The sequence below is a fragment of the Hemitrygon akajei genome, chromosome 7, assembly GCF_048418815.1.
Source record: "Hemitrygon akajei chromosome 7, sHemAka1.3, whole genome shotgun sequence".
NCBI lineage: Eukaryota > Metazoa > Chordata > Chondrichthyes > Myliobatiformes > Dasyatidae > Hemitrygon > Hemitrygon akajei.
The window spans coordinates 26,128,518-26,152,040 of NC_133130.1; the positions used below are offsets into that span (position 1 = coordinate 26,128,518).

The window sequence follows — 23,523 nt, forward strand, 5'->3', positions numbered from 1 at the left end:
AAAGACTGTCGCTGTTCCAAACTATGAATGTTTATACTCATTCCAGATTAGACACCAGAATGATAGTGAAATATGCCAGACAATGTAAAATCATGATGCAAAAAATCTTTATTTACTATTATTGGCAAAATCATATCAGGGGACTTTAGGGAGAATGATATGTGATCAGTTACCAGATTCTCCACTTGAATCTATATAAACTTCTGAATGAAAAACTGGACTGGACACTGAACACTGCACTTACCTTTAATGAATTCAGCTACTTCTGCAGATAATTTATTTCAACTGTATCTTTAATTTGGATATTAATTGTTAAACAATTAATGCTAGTTTAAGCAAAGAGTCAGTAAATAGAGGGCTTCAGATTTATACTTTGAAATGGTAATATAGACTTATGAACAATATCATTCTAAGCACTGCTCTTGATGCTTGTTATAAGGCTTGGTCACACACGCAAGAAGTTGAAAACTGCAGCAGAATGTTCATTGTTTTCCTATGAATGGCAGGATACTCTTCTTACACAGACTTCCAGAACTTGTCCAGGGACAGGTCAGTAAATCTCATCGTGTGTGCACGATCAGAGTGCAGCTCACAAAGTTCTCTTCTCTCAAAGTTAAGTTCTCAGGCTGAGCAGAAGATTGAGCAAGGGTCCCTCACCCAGTCATACACTTGGGTTGAAAGGGAGGAAAAATACTGTTCAATTTTGTTCAGCACTTCTGCCAGGTGGTTTTCAATAAGACTCAAGACTTTCTGATCCTCCCTTATCCTCAAGCCCAAGCAGCAGTGGAAACAATTCAAGATTTCCTTTTACAACATTATTTTTCCAAAGACACGGTGTCCTTTTAAATCCAAGAATCTTGTCACTTACAGTCAAAACACTTTCTCCTGAGCCTTGCAGACAACTGGTTCATATGATGAAAAGTGTCTGCTAAGTCGGCTAGTTTCTGCAGCCATTCTTCATCTTCAAAGCACTCTGCAAAATCTGGCCTACTATTTTCTTGAAAGTACAGTCGGCCCTCCTTATCCACAGATTCCACATGCGCGGATTCAACCAACCGCGGATCGGGAAAACCCGGAAGTTCTCTCTGCAGCACTCATTGTTTGAGCATGTACAGACTATTTTTTCTTGTCATTATTCCCTAAACAATACAGTATAACAACTATTTACATATCATTTACATTGTATTAGGTATTTTAAGTAATCTAGAAATGACTTAAAAGTACAGGCAGTCCCCGGGTTATGAACGAGTTCCATTCCTGAGTCCGTCTTTAAGTCGGATTTGAAGTTGGAACAGGTACATCCGGTATTATTTAGCATCAGTTAGTCAAATGCTTTTCTTAGTATATAGTACATATTTTACCTTTCTATGCATATAAAACACTTAAGAAACATATGTATTTCAATAATTAAACCACTGTGTTGCTTAGTAATAATTGTAGCTTTCATCGGGGCAGGGCCTTTCACATGCTCCATTAAAATTGTTCCGATCGTTGACCGACTATAGCCTAATGCTTTTCCAGTGACCGATGGTGTTTCACTTCTTTCTGATCACTTTATTACTTCCACCTTATTTTCAATTGTGATTGTGATTATTTTCGTGAACAGAAACATCGTGGATTCAGAGCTGCTCCACTGGGTCCTAATGCCCACCACACTGAACATGTTAAATAAAGTCCGGGGTTCCGCTGGGTCCTAAAGACAACTGCACTGAGCCAGGTTAAATAAGGGACTTGAGCATCTGCATTTTTTGGTATCCGTGGGGGGTCTCGGAACCAATCCCCCACGGATAAGGAGGACCAACTGTACTCCTGCAATTCACCTTTCAGCTTGAACACCACATTAAGAACTCTTCCTCTGCTAAGCCACCAGATTTCTGAATGTAGGAGGAGATTGTAATGCTGTTTGTCCAGGTTTTTACACAGTTTGTTAAACATTCTCAAGTGAACTGGTCTTTGTTTAATAAAGTTAACCATTTTTGTAGCATCATCCAGAACTTTTTACTGGATGTCACAGCCTAAGTTGGGCAAGTCCATTCAATGCTCGGAAAACGCACTTCACGCTCCTCTTCAGCCTACCGTCCTCCGTACAGAGCTCAACAGCCTCCCCTATCTCGTGTCAAGAAGTGAGAATGGACTCAACCAAATAAACTCGGGCCTCGGTCTCTCAGCCATACTGGGCTGAAAGACCTCTAAAAAGATCGCTAATGGGGCTGCTCGGTCACCGCCCACCTCTGCAAGCGCCAGCATCACGCATCGCGCCAAGTTCAAAAAAAAAATGTCTGTTTTCTTGCTATCACAATCTCTGGTTGAGAAACCCTGCTAAAATGGATGATCTGGTCATTATCACTCTACCATGTGGAGGAAGTTATTGCACATAAATTGACTGATCAATTCCCACTTTACAAAAGCAATTTATTGGCTGTGAAGTCATGATGACATCAAAGTCAGGATGCAAGTGCAAGATCTTTATGTTGTTACTTCTGCAAGTTTATAATAAGAATGGAATTGCAAAATTCCAATCAATTGCAAAACCCTACACAAGCAACACCGCGAGAGTACTTCCACTGCATGGGTTCACAAAGCCAACTAACTCATCAGGAAGGCAGTAAAGAATGGTTGATAAATTCCAGCCTTACTATCAATGCATATACCCCAATAATGATATCGTTTCCTAAAAATGTATATGAATAACTTAAACTCATAAGCTTCAACTTAAAGTCAAGCAAAAATATATATACCATTGTCTTAGAGACATGTTTGCTAATACAGGTTAAGTGCCCCTTTTCCGAAATGCTTGGGGCTGGGAGTGTTTCGGAGATTGAATGTTTTCCAGGTTTTGGAACATATAATGAGATAGCTTGGGTTCACTGACTACCAGTAAGCAGCCTTTGTCTTACACTTGTTCCTCACACATAGAGTATGTACTGATGCAGCCATTCAGCAGCTAGGTTCTCATCAGCGATGATCTTGGCATACTCATCAATGAATTTCTCTGCTGATTTGTGATCAACAGAGATTTTATCAGCACAAATCTTTGAAACTTTAATGCCTTTCTTAAATTTCTGTGACCGTCTTGTTCAGTATTCGCAATCATCTTTAATTTTCAGTTTGTTCTGATAAATCTTTGCTTCCCTCGTGGTCAGAGTATCGTTAAACAATACGTGTTCACTCCGACACTGATGAATCCACTCTTTCAATACACGATCGAGGTCTTCATTTTTTGCTTTATGCAATGTTTTTTAATTTTTCATGAACTTCCGTTCATTACGTAGGTAAGGTTATTTCTCAGAAATGTCTGTAGTGCACAGAGACCTGCACTTTGCCTGGGAACCTTCCCAGCACTTCGTGGAATTTTCTATTTGTAATGTCCTATCAGTGCTCAAAATAATTTGGGTTTTGGAGGTTTTTGAATTTTGGAATTTCAGATAAGGCGTACTCAACCAATACTGACAATTTGCCTTCATCTGTAATTTGCAGAATACTCGAGATAAGACCATAAGACAGAGGAGCAAAATTAGGCCATTCAGCCCATCGAGTCTGCTGTGCCATTTTATCATGGCTGATCCTGGATCCCATTCAACCCCATACACCAGCTCTCTCACCATAGCACTCGATGCCATGACCAATCAGGGATCTATCAACTTCTGCTTTAAATATACCCACAGATCTGGTCTCCACTGCAGTCTTTGGCACAGCATTCCACAGATTCAGCACTCTTTGGCTTAAAAAAAAATTCTTCCTTACTTCTGTTCTTAAAGGTTGCCCCTCAATCTTGAGGCTATGCCCACTAGTTCTGGAAATGTAATGTTATATCAGAAAAACAAACATGAAAGATGATGTCACTCAAAAAGCATGCCTACTCTGTACATTATCTGTCTGTTTCAGCCAATGTAAACTGCTTTGAATGCTTAAAGTCCAAATTAGGCAAAACTTGTTAAGTTTTAGGTGCAATGGCTGGTTTGTGCTGTAGAAGAAAGGCCCCCCCCCCCCCCCCAAGTCTCAGTCAATAATTATTGAAGCTTAATTTTAAAGGTGTTTTAAACAACAGCATAAAAATGAACATATAAATGAGTTTAGCATGTTGTGCTGTACTCATACCTAGCCAAAGTTGCAATGGCTCTGAAAGACAAATAGAGTCATTATCAGCAGCTTTTCAGCCTGACGTAAGGAATACCGCTTTTATTCCTGTATTGTCCTAGGTCTGGGCCATTTAGACATAATGCTTTACATTTCTATCTCAGTTCTTTGCAATTAAATACACAGCAACTCAAAAGTGTGTGATGGTGATGGATCGTGCATTATCCCAAACAACTCACCAAGACTGCCATCTAGTGGTAACCTCAAATTCATCTACCTGTGCAACTCTGTCCTAAGACATATTCCTGTTTATTCCCAGTATAAATTTCCAAAACATGCAAAACAAGATTTCCATCTATTAATCTTAATGTTTTTAAATACTTTTTCTCTACCTGTTTTATGATGTGCTTTCGAAATTACAGCAGTTTAAAACAATATATTTTAAGGAAATACAGCTAGCAAACATTTAGATGTTTCCATTTCATTCTTTATTGTGAGTCATCTGTATTTTTCTAATGAAAAGTGTGCTGCATTCATAAAACAGAAATTTCAGAGACTTGTAACACTAGAATTACATGATAGTACCCTCAGCCAAAACAAATTTCATTGCCTTCCCTAGGATACCACCAGCTAAGTCTTAGTCATTCCAGCAAATTGCAATACTGAATGAAGTTAATGGAACCTAAAGTCAAGTGTAGATGATAGACTGGTTGAGAAAAGGCCCAAGTGATTATAAAAATCCTGTTAGACTATGTGGGATACACACATGTGCGTGAATGAGACGGAAGCACAGACAAAAACAAGTGTAACAGAGATTAAAGACACAAAGAAAGTTTCACAGAGACAGGGAGGATGCAGGAGAGCGAGCCCAAGTACAGTATTTAATATATTTCCATGCTATTCATGATATAATGCAATATTTTACATACAGTGAAGTAAGAGAATTACACAATCATTAGTCTAATGTGCGGAAGTTATTGATTTTACTGTAATGTCCTCTAATCCACTATGCTTAATTCATCTTATTAATTCAGCTTCCTTGGGCTAAATCACTGTATACAATTTTTTTTATTTGTAATAAAACCATGAGCTTCAAAGGCACTGAGATACAGTTTAACTCCACACAGTATTCCATCCTTCAATGCTGGTTGACAGGGAATCACAAGGATCGCCTCCCACAGTCTCCTGAAATGCACGTCACCAAGTGGAAACTAACACCGTTACACATCAGCACCAGCCTTTCCCGGACTGCACTGCCTTTGCATAGCTGATGGTAAACACGGTGACTCAGCAGGCAACATCCTGAACAACGGTAACAACCCCTCTGCAAAACAGGCTGTGACTTCAGTAAGCGGACCAGAATTGCACATTATTCACCCATGGAGTGGAACCCACCAGATCAGGAGGCCTGCTAGTTTTACACCTACTCCAGAGAGACTTCAAGACAGAGTAAAACTGGCTGTGCTTTAAAGCACAATGTTGTCAGCTTGTCCTCGTGAGCGCTGAGGTGAAACTTACCCCACCAAGATCCAGTACCAGTTGATCGTTACCATTGTGAGAGTCAGAACTTTACAACAGGACAACCAGAACAGAGAAAAAAAATAAATCTGTGATATCAAGATATGGAAATGAATTCAGTTCTTAAGACAGAACAGCAAATAAAACCTTTATGGATGTGTTCTCCTGGCTTAGGATATGAAAGAAATTATCAATAAAGTCACACATCCTGGCCTACTCGAGGGTTTAAGAGCATTTTATTTTACTGTTGCTTCCACTAATCCATGAAACTACACTCTTTGCAAGTGCTGCTAATTCACATGCAGGGGGCTGAGCGAACTGCAGCTGTAACCACAGCTGCCGCCCACCTGCACCCAAGGCCTCTTTCCCAGGAAACACATGATTCAGACACTGAGGCAAAACCCAACCTTTCCCACCCAAGCCCGCAGGATATTTTTTTTCTCCCTTCAATCATAAATTGTAGAACATTGCATAATATGATTAAGTAATACTACATTAAGGCAATTAATTGCCAGGATCCAGATTGCCGGGAGCATCTCTATGAAACCAAGCTAAAACTCGCACCTCAGGGCACACACTCAGAACTACGTGCGCCATGCAGAGATCGGATAGAGAGATGAAAGTGTGCCACTGCGAAAGTTAAGGCAACAAGGTGTCTGGATCTGACTGTATTTCATCGGGAGTGACACTTACAGAGACAACAAAAAAGACAATTCAAAGATGTTAGAAACAGGAATATGGAATCTAGGTGCTATATTAATTGATGGTGACCCTTCATTTTGACTATTTGGTTAACAGAAAGTGCCCTTCCAGAATTCCCAAATCACCACCCAGAATCTGGAAATATTGAATAAAACCAACTACTACAGAATTTACGCCAAAACAAAGGAAATAAACATATTTATGTTTCATCTCTCGTTTTGTGACGTGGCTTCAAGTTATGGAAAATCGCAGGACGAGTTGTTTTCTAGGAACGCAACTGCCAGTGTGTCGCACAACGGTCGTGAAAGAGCTGAGCTCTTGTCGGTGTTTCAGATGGGGATGCTGAGTCTGTGCCTGACGTGCAGATACAGATTGCAGGCACGACACAGAGTCTCAGTCTGCTAGTGTCACTTTTCATAGTACGGAGTCAGCATCGTAACGTGGTACCAGTGGGGGTGTTATGGAGTCTGGGTCCGATAGTGGACGATGATCTAGGTCTGACATGTCATCATTGGAGATATGGTATTCGTGTCCAACAGTGTTACAGATAGAGAGGTGAACTTTGATGGAAATATGGAGTCTGAGTCCAAAAAGTGACAAATGTGACACATACGTCAGGGGATCCCAACCTGGGGCCCATGGACCCTGGGTTAATGGTATGGGTCCATGCCATACAAAAAGTTGGGAACCACTAGTCAAAGTACAATGGACACCAATACACTTTCCAGATCTGGCACTGTTACAGACTGGGCAGAGAAGTCTAGCTCTGACATTGTTACAGACGCGGATAGTGAATGTGAGTGTGACAGTGTTACAGGCGGGGGATACAGAGTCACATATGCAATGTGGGTCTGATAGTGCTGTAGACAGAGGGATGCTGTCTGGGCCTGTGTGTTACCAGGACATGGGGTCCGAGTCAAAAATCTGTCACAGACAGAGACATGTTTAGCAGTGTTGCGGACGGGGATGCGGGGTCTAGATGTGCCCGGGCTGCCGAAGGAAATGTGCAATCTGAGTGTGACAGTGTTATAGATGGAGACGTGGGGACTGGGTCCGACAGTGCTGTAGGTAGCCAGCAACGTCTGCCTGGAGAACGAACATGCAGTATCAGTGGGTACGCTGGGGGTCTTGCAGGACCAGTGTTGGACACAGGGCTCTAGTGGGTCCTAGATATGGACAGCTATGGGTGGAAGTATGGAGTCAAAGTCTGACATGGCTACAGACAGAGATATGGAGTCTGCATCTGATAGCAACAAAGGACAGAGAATATAACAGTGTGAACCCTTATAACCTACTCCACGATCACTCTAACCTTTCCGTCCTACACTGTCCATAACCTTCCACTTTTCTCCCATCCTTATGCCTATCTCAGAGTCTCTTATATGTCCCCATTGGACCAGGTTCTACCACCAGCCCGAGGAGTGCATTGCGGGCACCTAACACTCTGTGTAAAAAAAAACTTAACCTTGACATCTTCCCTAAACTTTCCTCCACTCACCCCTTAAGTGGACATCCTCTGAAACTGGATATTTCTGCCCTGGGAAAAAGGTACTGGCTGGCTACTGTAACGATGCCTCTCTTAATACATCTTTATCAAGTCACCACTCATCCTCCTTCACTCCAAAGAGAAAAGCCTCTGTGTTCAAACTTTCTTTATAAGACATGTTTTGCAGTCCTGGTAAATCTCCTTCTCACCCTCTCTAAAGCTTCCACATCCTTTCTATAATGAGGTGACCAGAACTGAGCAAAATATGCGTGGTCTGGTCAGAGTTTTGCAGAGCTGCAATATAACATTATCGGTCTTGAACTGAATTGTCCTGCGGAAGAGCTTCGGCCCGAAACGTTGACCGTACTCTTCTACTGGATGCTGTTGAGTTCCTCCAGCATTTTGTGTGTGTTGCTAGGCTTTCCAGCACCTGGAGATTTTCTCTTGTTTGCCCAAACTAAAGAAGGTCAACATACCATAGGCCTTCTTAACTACCCTATCAACCGCAGCAGCAACTTTGTGGGGTCTATGGACTTGCTCCAGCCAGAGATAAGGAGTCAAGGGCCTGTCAGCATTGATGAAGATATGGAGTTTGGGTTTCACAGATGGAGATGTAGCTTCTTCAATGAATGGCATTACAAATGGAGATACAGACTCGGATCTGGCCGTTTCATAGTGCTAATGGAGTGAGTGTTTGTTTCATTACAGATGACAATGTGAACTGTGTTATTTCCTTCCTCCAACACTCGCAATAGTTCAAACTTCTAAATAAATCATAACTTGGCAGGAAGACAAGATATCGGACTGAGGTAACTTACGTTTGGTGCATCTTTGGGAGCCAGGAACTTGAGCCCACCCGTGACAGCACTGACCGCCGCACACATTAACCCTGCAAACCACAAGTGTCAGATTAATCAGAAGACCCAGATACCAACTAATGCAATGTTTATCTTATAGTAATCCGACTGGCAACTCTACTGTCCTGCAAAAGAAAGACCTTCATTGAGACTCAATGTTAGCTTGGTGTCAGTGTCTGACAGCTGATTATTTTAAGAGGTCTCCAAAAGATGCAAGATGTTACTCGGTATAGTTGTACAGAATATGCAAGGTGCATTATTTCCATGCACTATCAAGAACAGAACCTTAGTCCCACGTTTTTAGTCGCTAAAACCACGAGGTCAAAAATTGCAAAGCCAAAATTATTAGAATCAACTTTGTCAATGTCAGAGTTCACAAGGTCAAGATTCTGAACATCAAACAGTTGAGACCAACAATTACACTTAACAAAAAAAAAACTGGAGTAAAAATTCTCGATTGCTCACGAATGTAAAGTCCCAGTTCAGGATTCCCAATGGAATATTTCTAGCGTCATGAGTGGCAATAACAAATCCCAGGGTCACGGTGGTTCTGCGTCTAATTGAACCTAACTTCACAGAAATGCAACTTGTTCCGTTCCTTACCCAAAAAAAAACAATCACAACAATAACAATTTAGCTGCCTCGGTGCCGGGGTGCAGGCAATCTGCTTTGAAAATTCGACACACGCTTCAGATGTTTCTGCGGAGCACGTGAGCAGATATTTCCCAGGCAGAGCCGGGCTCCGCACCCGTGCTGAGGGCACGAGTTAAAGGTGCAACTTGTTGTATGTCACAGGAAGGAAACAATCTGGGACTCGGCGAAACTCTCGGGATCTTAACTGTGAGATGTCGGATTTTCCTGAAACTTCGTTCTGTAATTATACTTATTGCCTTGCCACTTGGAGGGCACTTTCGCCCAGAACATTTAACACTGGGTTAAGGGCGTAAAATGAATCATTGTGAAAGCTGTTCTGATCTGTCTGAGGGATGGCGGGACACAGTTATTAAATATCAGTTGGCGAAACTGAGTGAGAGAGTTCTATGACCAAAGGCTTGGGTTTAGTGATACTTTTGACACAAGTCAAACATGTATAGTAAGGATAGAGTCAAGGGAGGTCTCCTTACCCGTTAAGCTGTTGTTTTTGGTATTGCATGGGGTGCCTGACGGGCTGTTGTTGGAGTGGCTTGGAGTGGTGCTGCTGGTAAAACTGTTGAGAGGGATAGTGGACGAGAGGCTGCTGCTGTTGCTGCTGGACATGTGGGGTCGCCTTGCCCATTCGCCGGGTCCTGACCTGAGGCGACGTCCTCCTGTAGCTCGTCTTCACCTGCAGCACGGGAGCCGAGCCCTGCGTCCGCACGGTGTAAGAGGAGGAGGAAGAGCCGTGCCTGGCGCCGAAGGAGGAGACGCTGGTCCGCCCGATGCTGCTGCCACTTGCCCTGCCGTCGAGCGGAGATTTGGCCGGCTGAAGCACATACGTGATCCTCCTCAGGGTCCTCTTGTCAGCCCAGGCATGGTGCGGTTCGAAAACAGACACCAGCCACAGTAATACACTGTACCTCATCCACTCCATGTCGATCTCGGGGAGGGGGCTTATAGGGAGGGGGGAAGCTGCTGTTTAAAGAAACTCGACTCCACTCAGTATTACTTCTGTGCTCGCTTGAAACACACTACCCTGCTCTCCTTGTTCGGCAAATCCCTAAGGCGTCTCGTTATAAATATATTATTTTTTCTATATATAAAGCTTAAAACCCTGGCTGCCAAAAGTCTCCAAGAACAGATACCTTTACAATTCTTTTAAAAAAACTAAAGCTAAGAGAGCGCAAATAAATAAATAAGGGAGAAAGACACACGGCAGCAGATGTCAGATGGTATCGCGATGGTTGTAAAATATTTTAGTTTGAACAGACTGAAAGTATTTTAAAAAGTTTTTTTTAGGGAGGGGGTTGGAGTCACAGTTTCGCCGTCCAATCTCAGGCAGACATGACGTCAAGCACAAAGAGGATTTGGGACTGGAACTGCCCTTTTCCCGCAGAATTGCAGGCAGGAAAACACGCACGGCACATTAGCACAGTGGGAGTTGGAATAGCTCGGGGAAAGGAGTGTGGGCTCCCGGCTCCCCCGCACCCGCTGAGGTCGGTGAGCGTTTCCCACAAGCTCTTACATACTGCGGTATGGTCCATGCCTTTACGTCCGGCAAGAAACAGCAGCAACAGTTTATGTGTGTGTGTATATATATATATATATAAATAAAAACAACCTGCGCCTCTTGGATTACAGCTCATTCCAGTGCACAATATTTATCGAGGGCCAGTGCGAGGTAACTCGTGTGAAAAAGTGCGCGTTGTCGCATCTTGAAAAAAATACCCATTTCTGCACTTCAATCCGGTGTATTTAACCTACATGTAATAACTCTGGATGCAAGTCCTTTTTCTACAATTAAATTAAGGCTGTATCCTGTAACATCGTGTTGCCGAGAGGACCACCGCATTTGCACGATATGAATTGTAGTAATTAAATCCAAATCCCAGGCAAAATACGAACAGGAAAGATAACTTTGCATATCACAGCTTGTTTTCGGTAGTTTTGTAACTCCAGTCACACACAGACAAGCACAACACTATCAAATTCCTAACAGCTGCCAATGCTTAGGGGAGCATTGTGCTGCGTTATTGGACCTGTCTGATGCAGCACGCAACATGCATGCAAGTTATCAATGGCATTCCGAAATGGGTAGAGGAAGAGACTGAACCGAACCCAGCCCTGATGGGGGGGGTGGGGGGGGCACTTAGCTACTGCAGTATTCATTTCGACTTGTGAGGCTGCGGATAATTAGCGCAGAACAAGGCAACGCTACATTGTATGTGGCTCCTGGGTCAAACAATTTGTCATGGACGTCCATACAAGAAAGAAATGTAGCAGAGAACACGGGGCACTTTAAAGGTCACATTACCATGACAGCGCGGGGAGGAGGCAGGGATTTATCGATGGGGAAGGGAAATACTGTAATTTCCAGGAAGCAAGCAATTTTCCTGCCTTCTGTTCCTTTCCAGTCCTGACGAAGGGTCTCCGCCCGAAATGTCAACTGTTTACTCATTGCCATAGATGCTGCCTGGCCTGCTGAATTCCTCCAGCATTTTGGATTTCCAGCATCTGCAGATTTCCTCGTGTTTGCGACGCAATTTCTCATATTTCGATTATTCTAGAGTAATTTCCGTCTCCGGCTAATTTTCCATATGAAATATTCTTCTCGGATTCCATTCACCTATACACTCGGGGCAATTTAAAGTGGCCAATTAACCATAGTCCGATGTCCATTTAGGAACCAGATGGCAGAGGGGAAGAAGCTGTTCCTGAATCTTTTTGTGTGTGCCTTCAGGCTCCTGTATCTCCTACCTGACGGTAACAATAAGAAAGGGGGCAGGCATGTCCTGGGTGGTGGGGGTTTTTAATGCTGGATTCCGCCTTTTTGTGGCACCGCTCACTGAAGATGCCCTGGATACAGCGGAGGCTGCAGTTCTCTGCATCTTACTGCGATACTGTGCAGTAGCCACTCCACACTCCCCACCCCATCACCCAGTGCGAACGCTCTCCATGGTACATCTGTAAGCTTTTGTGAGAGTTTTAGGTGACGTACCTAAAATATTTTAGGTGATATCTCCTTAAACTGCTAATGAAATAAAGACGCTGCTCTGCCTTCTTTATAGCTGCATAGATATTTTGCGTCCAGGTTAGGTCCTCGGGGATATTGACACCCAAGGACTTGAAATTGCTCACTCTCTCCACTTCTGATCCCTCTATGAGGGCTGGTTTGTGTTCCCTCTTCTTACCCTTCCTGAAGCCCACAATCAGCTCTTTGGTCTTACCGACGTTGAGTGCAAGGCTCTTGCTGCGACACCACTCAACTAACTGGTATACCTCACTCCGATACCCCCTTTCATAACCATCTGAAATTCAGCTAACAATGGTTGTATCATTGGCAAATTCATAGATGGTGTTTGAGCTTATGCCTAGACACAGTCATGAGTGTAGAGAGAGTAGAGCAGTGGGCTAAGCACGCACCCCCCGTGGAGCGCCGGTGTTGATTCTAGGCGAGGTGGAAATTGTTATTTCTAACCCGCACAGATTGTGGTCTTCCGGTTAGGAAGTTGAGGATCCAGTTGCAGGGGGAGGTACAGAGGCTCAAAATCTGTAATTCATCGATCAGGTTTATGGGAATGATGGTGTTAAACACTGAGCTAAAGTCAACAAACAGCAAAACGGGGTTTAATGGGGGGGGGGGGGGGGGAATCGACATATATGAGTAGTTGGTATCCAGAATGAGCTGCTAAGAAACTTAGTGGAGACTGGAAATTTAGGAACATTTAAGAGACTTCTCACAGGTATTAAAATAAGCAGATCATAAGGGGATATGGAACTATTTCAAGGAAATGGAATATAGATAGGCATGATGTGGTAGGCTGAAGGGCCTGTTTTTATGCTGTACAACTCTATGGCTGTAAAACGCTGGAGATATTAGCAGGTCTGAAAGCATGCCTGAAAAGGCAGAAGTAATACTTAAAGTCATTGATATTTCATCAGAACTCATTCATGAAAGATATTCAATTTGCCACATTTACCATTATCAAACACTGTTTGATAGTGAGAGAATAGAAAAGATAGTCAAAAAATAATCAAAGAAGGAAGTGTTAAGGTGTAGCTTAAAGAAAGAAGAGAGGCAGTGTGTTTCAAGGAAGTAACTCCTAAACATAAATCTATTGAAAGGAGAGTTGGCAGTGAAAATTGGGAATATGAAAAGAACAGCAAATATGTAGGAATGGAGGGGGCGAGACTGCAAGGCAAGTCCAAGGAATGATTTAGAAACAAAAATAATTCTGCAGTAAAACTAAGTAATTTTTTTGTTCATTGTCTGAAAAAGTTTTGGAGATTTTACTTGATGCCTAGTGCTTCTTACCTTTGCCTTTTTTTATTGATCAGTAATAAAATCTGAATGAAGAAAATCTGGCTGATATTTGTTCTAAATTTTGACTTATTATCCTAATGCATCCAACACATTAGTGAGTCCATAATTAGTTGTCAAGTCCAACTGTATTGTTGTAGACTACACCGGGCTAATCTGTCAAAAGGAATATTCTGTGATCATCGAACTCCATGGCTTTCGTTATCTGAGACAGATTTCCTCCTACAATCAATGCAATGAAAACAAACAATACCTTGGATGATGTGTATAGCACATTTTCATCCAATTTTGCACTGTATAAAGTAAGTAGTTATGGAGCAAGAAACTTCAAAGAAGACAACAGATTTTCCATCAAATTTAATAACATTTTGTTAGAAGCTGTCTTATGTGTGTGTCATAGTCGTGAGATAACACATTCACAATGAAGCACTGATACTTCAGGAAAAACCTTAGCACTTGTAAACTCAAAAGAAACATATACAGTGATTAAAACAAATTATGGGTTGTACTCATTACTGATCAGAGTGCAAATCATCATTTATATTTTGCTCTTCAAAGTGCTGACCTAATCATTGGGGTCTCTTCAACCCATCAGAGATATTTATCCAGAGTGATGCATACGCAGGGCTCTTAGCATTTTCAATAATCCCTGGCCATCCGTCCAACAATCTCTTTGACCCCCTACCATCAGGCAGGAGGTACCGTAGCATTCTGGCAAGAACTGTTAGGATAGGAGACAGTTACTTCCCCCAGGCCGCGAGACTACTGAACTTCCTGCCACCACCAACATCTCTTCATGTACTGTATATAGCACCAGTAGCATTATACTGTTCACTTTTTAGCTTGTGTCATAAATGCTCCTTATTATTTGTGGTAATATTACTTTATGTGTTGTGTACGTGAGTTATACGTACTGCATTGTGACCCCGGTCCAGAGGAACTGTATATATGTGTACAGTTGAAGGAAAATAAACTGAACTTGAACTTGGTAATCCTGAGTACAGTGTGAATTTTTATCTAATTTCAGGATGATTAATCCAAATGTAAAGAGACAGAGAATAAACAAATTAAGAGAGCTACATGATTGAAGCTTTCAAAGTAATGAAAAAAACAGGCACAGCCATAATTAATAATAAAATGACAAAACAATACTTTTCAGCATTGCTCATAGCCACAGAATAACCAGAATGCAAGGCAATCGGCTAGGTATATTCCGAAGCGCAATACGTCACTGGTTCAATATAGGAAAGCTAACCATCAACAAGAACCATAAAGAGCATCATGCAACCAAACTATACAATGCTGTTCAAAATGCGTAGGCAAACAAAAGTTATTACTGGTTGTCACACACCATCACACCATCACCATCATGACCAAAATGGATATTTTCTATCGTGCTCTCTACTGCATTTTTAACTATCTTCAGAGACTTCCAGAAAAAAATGAAAAGTTTCAGTAACTTTTAGAAATTCTTAATGGTTGTTTAAAAGCTTAGAAAAACTTTTAGAAAGTCCGAGCAAAAATTCTCTATTAACAGGACATCAGAGAGATTTTAAAATGTTTGGTGGAGTAATTAAAATCCCTCTCTAAATTAATAAGGGACTGGAAAGATTATAGTAAGTCTCTTTAAACAATCAAGCTACTTAAACCCTCATACCCAGTTTTCTCACAGCTAATCTTGGCTTCCTTTCTTAATTGGAACAGTTTTCTTGCTTCTTAGCACAAAATCCGGTTAACTGCGAGTACCTCAGGCAACCAGTTTGGATATTTCCATATTAAAGCTGAAATTCCAAAATATGCACTGAAATCCCTAAGATGGTGTCTATTTCATGAAGTCATCACAGAAAACATCACCATTGCTACTGCAGAATCCGAGACTATGATAGATGATGTTAGGACACAGAACGAAAAATTTCTGCTTCTTTTTCAGATGTTGTCATGAGATCTTTTATGTCCAACTGAAAAGGAAGTTGATAGTTTAACCTAACATTTCATATAAAGGATAGGATAGAATAGAATTTTATCGTCATTTCTCAAGACAACAAGATGACAATTGCAACAGAAAGGAAAGACTAAGGAGGACAGAGGTTCTATGATCATGACTTCCTGGAGAACAATGTCAAGCAAAGTCAGTGGCTGAATGCCTTGGAGCAGAGGAAGAGCATTTAGGGGTGGAACATTGGACTTTAAAAGAAACAAGTTCAGGAGGGTCCAGGTTTAATATTGATCAAAAAAAGGAAGGCAATAACAGTTCTGATAGCAGATGTAAAGGCTGGAAATAAATGCAAGAGCAGACTCGGCAAGCAGATGAGAAGCCTTCTTCCCATTAAATTTTTTTAGTTCAAGATTCGTAACCAACATCAAAGCAAATACAGGAGCAGATGGATTGACAAGGTTTAACTTTGAAAAAAGGATCACCTTGAAGAGCTTAATCACACTTTCACGTTCCAGAAAATATTACACACTCCTCTTTATCATCACATTTTCAATTGTTTATGTTTCCATCCAAAATACCTCTTAGGCAGTAGAATGTGATTAGCTGATGACAGAATTTTCATCACATTACAATAAAATCTTGATCAGCAATCTTGGTAATTAAAGCCAATAGAAAACCCGAAGAAAGAAATCCATTTAAGGAAGAGTGACAAGGTAAATCAAGACCAAAAAAAGTCCCAACAGCTCAGCAGCTTGTAATATCTCACTAATAATCTATTTGCCTAATTTTAATTAAAACATCTAAACCAGTCTTATAAGGTTATGTGTGCACATGATATATCATTGCAGTTTCTAGACTACCTACTTTCTGATTAAGCAGTCTTCAAAACAAGACTCCAATTAGGAACAATTGCTAAAAAGAACAAGTATCAATGCTTGTAATCTTTGTTGGGCACATCAATTTAGCACAACAAAAAAACAATATTTGCTTAAATACAAGTGTTAACATTCAAATAATGTTAAATAAATGAAAACAGTTCATTTGAGATGAACCAATTGCAGATTTACCTGGAGCATGCTTTCCATCACAATATTGCCAGATGACTACTTTGGAAATTAACGAAAAGTATTCTATTCTTTTTGGTGTGTTTAGAAATTTGTAGTTCTCAGCTGTTGGAATGTTGTTTCTTTGCCTATTGAGGTCTTTTCTCATGTAAATTTTGCATCGCAACACCTCAAGCTCTCTCAACTCTCTCTCATACATGATAACTGAAACAGTCTAACAGTTACATCTCCGCATTTTATACCGCAATCAGTCTATAATATAGAGATATAATCAAGCCACTCGGATGCCTTCTGGCCGCTGCTAAGACTTTAATAATAAAAAAGGAGCAGAGGACACTTCAAACTATTAGAGATACAAAGATCACTAAGCAGAATACCTGGAAGTTTAAAACTTCTAATTTTATACTTCTCTCCAGTGACAGTATCGTAAAATGCCAATGAATTAAGCTGTAATCAGCAAAAAGCAAAGACTAAATCTCCTGATGTTAGCAATTTGTGATAAAAGAGAGAAAACTGGAAATATTCTGATGAATGGTTATTTACTGAAAACTTGAACTTTGCTTTTATCTCCACAGATGCTCCCTTACTTTTAGAGTACTTCCAGTATTCTGCTTTTATACTTCTTAGGAAAAAAATCCTCCATTAATTATTCAGCGTAAAATTCCACATGTCATGTTTTTGAATTTATGACCTTTTGCTTTGCAATTAACTGAGAAAATCATTTACCTAGTATTTTTTGGATCCAATATCAAAAACCTCTCGACAATGAACCCAGGTATGAAGTAGAACTGCATTGTGAGTCTCCTGCTTTGCAGATACAACAGTGTCATAAATAGAGCCAGAGTACTACAGCACAGAAACAGGCCCTTCAGGCCATCTAATGTATGTTGACCTGTTTTTCTGACTAATCCCAGACCATAGCCCTCTCATCCATAAACCTACTCAAACTTCTCTCAAACCCGCATCTACCACTTCCACTGACAGCTCATTCCACACTCACACCACCCTCGGAGTGAAGAAGACCCCCCTCAGGCTCCCCTTAAATATTTCACCTTACACCCTAAACCTGTGACCTCTAGTTCTAGGCTCACCCAACCTCAGTGGGAAAACCTTGCATGAATCTACCCTACCTATACCCCTCTTAATTTTGTATACCTCTCTCCTCATTCTGCTATGCTCCAGGGAATAGATCCCTAACGTATTCAATCTTTCCTGATAACTCAAGTCCTCAACTCCTGGCAATATCCACTAACTTTTCTCTGCATTCTTCAAAGCTTATTGATATCTTTTCTGTCAGTAGATAACCAGAACTGCACACAGTACTCTGAATCTGGCCTTACGCAATGTCTTATACAAATTCAGCATAACATCTCAACTCCTGTACTCAGTGCTGTGATATATAAAGGTCAATGTGCCAAAAGCTCTCTTTACGACACTATCTACCTGTGATGTCATGGATCCGTGTTCCCAAACAGCGTTGATCTACATGGAAGTAGCTACACCCAAGATGCAGGATATAGGTAACCGGGTGACTGTGAGGAGGGGGAAAGTGAATAGGCAGCTAGTGCAGAGCACCATTGAGGCTGTTCGCCTCAATAATATGTATACTGCTTCGGATACAGCAGTCAGGTCTCTGGGACTGAGGTTGGCTCTGTGGCTGAGAAGGTAAGTAGGGAGAAGAGGTGAGCTGTAATAATAGGGCATTCATTGGTTAAGGGAACAGACAGGAAGTTCTATGGATGAGAACAAGATTTCCAGATGGTATGTTGCCTCCTGGGTGCCAGGGTCAGGGCCATCTCAGATGGAGTCCACAGTATTCTTAAGTGGGAGGGTAGGCAGCCAGAGGTCGTGGTCCACGTTGGTACCAATGACATGGGTAGGAATGGTGACAAAATCCTGCAAAGTGACTTCAGGGAGTTGGGTGCTAAAGGATCTCAGGGTTGCTACCTGTGCCACATGGTAATGAGGCCGGACATAGGAAGATGATACAGTTTAATATATGGCTAAGGAGTTGGTGCAGGAGAGAGGGCTTTGTATTTTGGGATGATTGGGCTCTCTTCCAGGGAAGGTGGTACCTGAATAGAAAGGAATCATCATGACAAAACAAGAAGAATTTAAGGCATGGGTCAACATGTGGAATTATGACTTTGTAGCCATTAGTGAGACTTGGTTGCAGGAGGTACAGACGTGGCAGCTCGGTGTTCCAGGTTCCATTATTTTAGATGCGATAGACTGACAGGGATTAAAGGGGGAAGGGTGGCGTTAATAGGCAGGAAAAATGTCACTGCAGTGCTCAGACAGGACAGACTGGAGATTTCATATACTGAGGAGCAAATTTGTAGAGAGATTGCAGACTGTTGAAAGGTACATAAGGTTGTGATGGTAGGTGATTTTAACTTTCCACATATTAACTGGGACTCCCATACTGTAAAAGGGCTTGTTACGGATTCAGCAACAGTAAATATATACAAGTGAGGCAGGGTTTTTTATAACAAATAAAACATTTATTAAACACTGAAAAACAAACCCCCCAAAAGTAAACAAACCACTAACGTAACCGGAAATCAGCTGCTGTGCAGCAGCTTAAACAGTTCTTAAAGGAATAAAGCGAAAACAGTTCTTAAAGCGATGTTGCAAAAACAGTTCTTCAAAGTAGTACTGCAAAAGTTCAAAATGCTTACAGTCCATTAAAAGAGAGACTTTTTAGACGATTTAAATTCTCTTTCACGTCATGTTGCTGCTGTTCCCAGTCGAACTATACTTTTCCCGGAGAATTTACGAAGATGAAAATGAAACAGCTTAAAGGCACTGACCTTTCCTTTACAAAACTGTACCCAACCCTTTCTGCTATTATTCACAGGGGTTACCACAGGGACAGCCAACGAATTCCTTCCGAATGAGGATCAAACAAGGTCGAATCCGTTTCACCGTCGAAATCGACTTTCCTCGATCTTTTAGTTCCCAAACTCCGATCTTCACTCTCCACTGATTTTTAACTGGCAGTATTATAAAGAAACTGCCAGCAATGACCTTTTAAACTTTAGGCATTAAATAAAACTCCATCTTTCAACCAAACTGCGTCATAATATTGGACCACGCAGTGGCATGGAGTCAAAATGGCAAATCCAGCCACGAACTGCCCCTCCTGGATCCTCCTTTTATACCCTATAAAAAAAACCTGTCACATGACCTCTACTGGCGGGAAAATGACGTCACTCCACCATCACAAGACCATTACCTCAAGTCCAGTATAACTTCAACACCACTGTCACGTGACAAGTACCAGATACCCACGGGTACGTAACAGGCTGAATGGGATAGAGTATGTCAAATGTGTTCAGGAAAGTTTCCCTAATCAGTGCATAGAGGTTCCAACTAAAGAGCTAGTGTGAAGGAATGAGACAGGGCAGGTGACAGAAGTTTGTGTCAGGAAACATTTTGCACCTAGTGATCATAGAGCCACTAGCTTCAATATAATTATGGAGAAGGATAGTTCTGGTCCTTGAGAGGAGATTCTAAATTGGAGAAAGGCCAGTTTTGATGGTATCAGAAAATATCTGGCAAGTGTGAATGGGACAGATTGTTTTGTTAAGTGGGAGGCCAACAAAAGAAAATTTTTGTGTGTACAAAGTTTGTATGTTCCTGTCAGAATAAAAAAAACAAGGACTACAGGTCTCGGGAACCTTGGTTTTGAGAGATATTGTGGCCCTGGTTAAGAAAAAATGGAGGTGCATGGCAGGTATAGGCAGGAAGGAGCAAATGAGGTTCTGGAGGTATATAAGAAATGCAGAAGGAAATCAAAAGGGCTAAAAGAAGGCATGAGGTTGCTCTAGCAGACAAAGTGAAGGAGAATCCCAAAGGCTTCTACAGATATTTTAACAACAAAATGCCAGGGACAAAATTAGCCTTCTGGAAGATCAGAATGGTCATCTACGCATGGAGCCAAAAGGGATTTATCGTATCTGTATTTACGTGGGAGATGGACAGAGTCTATAGAAGTGAGGCAATGCAGCAGTGAGGTCATGGACCCTATACAGATTACAGCAGAGGAGGTGTTTCTGTCTTCAGGCAAGTTAAAATGGATAAATCCCTAGGGTGTTCCCTCGGACTCTGTGGGAGGCTAATGCAGAAAATGCACGGACCCTGGCAGAGATATTTAAAACGTCCTTAGCCACCGCAGAGGTGCTGAAGGATTGGAGGATAGTTCTGTTGTTTAAGAAAGGCTCTAAGAATAAGCCACAAATTACTGGCTGGTGAGCCTGGCATCAGAAGTGGGTAAGTTATTGGAAGGTATTCTAAGGAACTAGATATATAAGTATTTGAATAGGCAGGTACTGATTAGAGATGGGCAACATGGTCTTGTGTGTAGTAAGTTGTGTCTAACAAACCTTACAGTTTTTCAAGGAAGTTACCAGGAAAATTGATGAAGACAATGGATGTTGTCTGCATGGACTTTAGCAAGGCCTTTGACAGGATCCCACATGGGCGAGAGTTTGGTCAAGAAGATTCAGTCACTTGACATTCAAAATGAGATAGTAAATTGGATTAGACATTGGCTTTGTGGGAAAAGCAAGAGAGGGGTAGTAGATGGCTCCCCCTCTGTTTGGGAACCTGTGACTAGTGGTGTGTCACTGGGATTGATGTTGTGTCCATTATATCAACAATCAAGATGGCAATGTGGCAAACTGGATTAGCAAATTTGCAGGTGACACCAGGACTGGGGATGTAGCGGACAGTGAAGAAGACTATCAAAGCCTACAGCGGGATCTGGACGAGCTAGAAAGATGACTGATGGAACTTAGTGCAGATAAGAGTGTTTTGTTGCACATTGGGAGGACAAACCAGGGTAGGACTTACAGAGTGGACGGCAGGGCACTGAGGAGTGTGGTAGGACAAGGGATAAGGGAATACAGATCCATTATTCCTTGTAAGTGGTGTCAGAGGTAGATAGGGTCATATAGAAAGTCTTGCGCACATTGGCCTTCATAAATCACCAATTGAGTTGGGGGTTATTTTGAAGTTGTATAAGATTTGCAGCCTAATTTGGAGTATTGCATGGAATTTTGGTCACCTACCTATCAGAAAGATTCCAATAAGATCGAGAGAGTGCAGAGAAAGTTTAGAAGGATGTTGCCAGGACTGGAGGACCTGAGTTATAGGGGAAGTTTGAATAGGTTAGGGTTTTATTCCCTAGACTGTAGAAGAATGAAGGGAGATTTGATAGAGGTATACAAAATTATGAGGGGTATAGATAGGGTAAATGCAAGCAGGCTTTTTCCACTGAGTTTGAGTGAGACTAGAATTAGAGGTCATAGGTTAAGGGTGAAAGGGAAAATGAGTGGGAATGAGTCTTTGCTCAGAGAGTGGAACGAACTGCCAGCTGGTGAAGTGATTGAGGGTTTGATTTTAGCATTTAAGAGAAATTTGATTTGATATATGGATGGGAGGGATGTGGAGTGCTATAGTCTGGGTGCAAATCGATGGGATTCGGTAAATTAATAGTTTCGCATAGAATAGATGGGCCAAAAGGCCTGTTTCCATGCTGTCGTTTTCCATGATTCTGTGACTCTACTGTACTCCTCGGTGCCAACCATTCACCATGTAAGTCCTACCCTGGTTGGTCCTGCCAAAGAGCAACACTTCATTAAAATACAGTCGACATTTCAGGCCAACACCCTTCAGCAAGACTTCACTCACTTGCCTCGAAGTCCAGTGTGGATGCCATGACATCTCCAACTGGCTAACAACGTGTGATATTACAAATGATTCTTACTCTTATTCTGAAGCATGACTTGCTCAGTGGGGAATGCACTTAACTCAGTTTCAAGGGTTTTGAGTTCAAGTCTAGCTCCAGAAACTCAGGCTGACACATCAGTGCAGTTTGAGAAAGTGAGGCAAATTTGTGAATTCTGTCCTTGAGATAAAACATCAAACTCAGGTTTTCATAAATAATCCAACCGAATTAAACTGAAGAAGATTTATACAGTTATTCTTGTAACCTGACCAATATCAATGTTACTTAAAAAAGAGTACTTAGTCATTAGGAGGGCTCTGTGTGTGGGAGCTTGCTCTGCATGAATTGACTGCTGCCTTTCCAACATTAACAACTTCATTGCTTGTAAAATTCCCCAGGATGGCAAGATGCTATGGAAACAACTCTCAATATGGAAGTCCTTCTTTCTCTGTGATTTAGGAGAGTGGGGCAGTGAGAATGGGAATAACAATGACCATAAGACAAAGGAGCAGAAGTCAGCCATTCGGCCCATCGAGTCTGCTCCACCATTTTATCATGATCTGATCCATTCTCCCATTTAGCCCCACTCCCCCACCTTCTCACCATAACCTATGATGCCCTGGCTACTCAGATACCTGTCAATCTCTGGTTTAAATACACCCAATGACTTGACCTCCACTGCTGCCCGTGGCAACAAATTCCACAGATTCACCACCCTCTGGCTAAAAATATTTCTTCGCATCTCTGTTCTGAATGGGCGCCCTTCAATCCTTAAGTCATGCCCTCTCATACTAGACTCCCCCACCATAGGAAACAACTTTGCCACATCCACTCTGTCTATGCTTTTCAACATTCAAAATGTTTCTATGAGGTCCCCCCTCATTCTTCTAAATTCCAAGGAGTACAGTCCAAAAGCGGTCAAACGTTCCTCAGATGTTAACCCTATGTGAGGAACGTTTGACCGCTCTTGGACTATACCCCATGTCCTGTCGATGGCTGCCAGTGATTTGTGGAGTTCCACAGGAGTCCGTGTTGGACCACAACTTTTCGCTTTGCACATTAATGAGGGGGGGATTCTCACTGTAATCTACTCAATACTGGAAGGTGATGTAGAGAGGACATTCCCATTGGGAGCAGAGTCTAGAGTCTGAGGGCACAGACTCATTATGAAGAGGTTTATCTTTAAAACTGA

General features: G+C 41.8%; 1 protein-coding gene across 4 annotated transcripts in view; it reads right to left on the bottom strand.

Annotated features, from left to right (window-relative positions):
- The window catches only part of ltbp1 (latent transforming growth factor beta binding protein 1), a 417,603-nt gene extending 407,064 nt beyond the window's left edge, over positions 1 to 10,539 (bottom strand). For 3 of the 4 annotated variants that reach the window (XM_073050519.1, XM_073050520.1, XM_073050518.1), the window contains exons 1-2: positions 9,765 to 10,539; positions 8,602 to 8,672 (exon numbers count right to left, since the gene is read on the bottom strand). In XM_073050519.1, coding sequence (XP_072906620.1) covers positions 8,602 to 8,672; positions 9,765 to 10,210 — 517 coding nt within the window. In that variant the 5' untranslated portion in view covers positions 10,211 to 10,539. The remainder of the gene's footprint in view (positions 1 to 8,601; positions 8,673 to 9,764) is intronic. The other variant, XM_073050521.1, reaches the window with a different exon arrangement.
- Between the last annotated feature and the right edge of the window lie 12,984 nt (positions 10,540 to 23,523).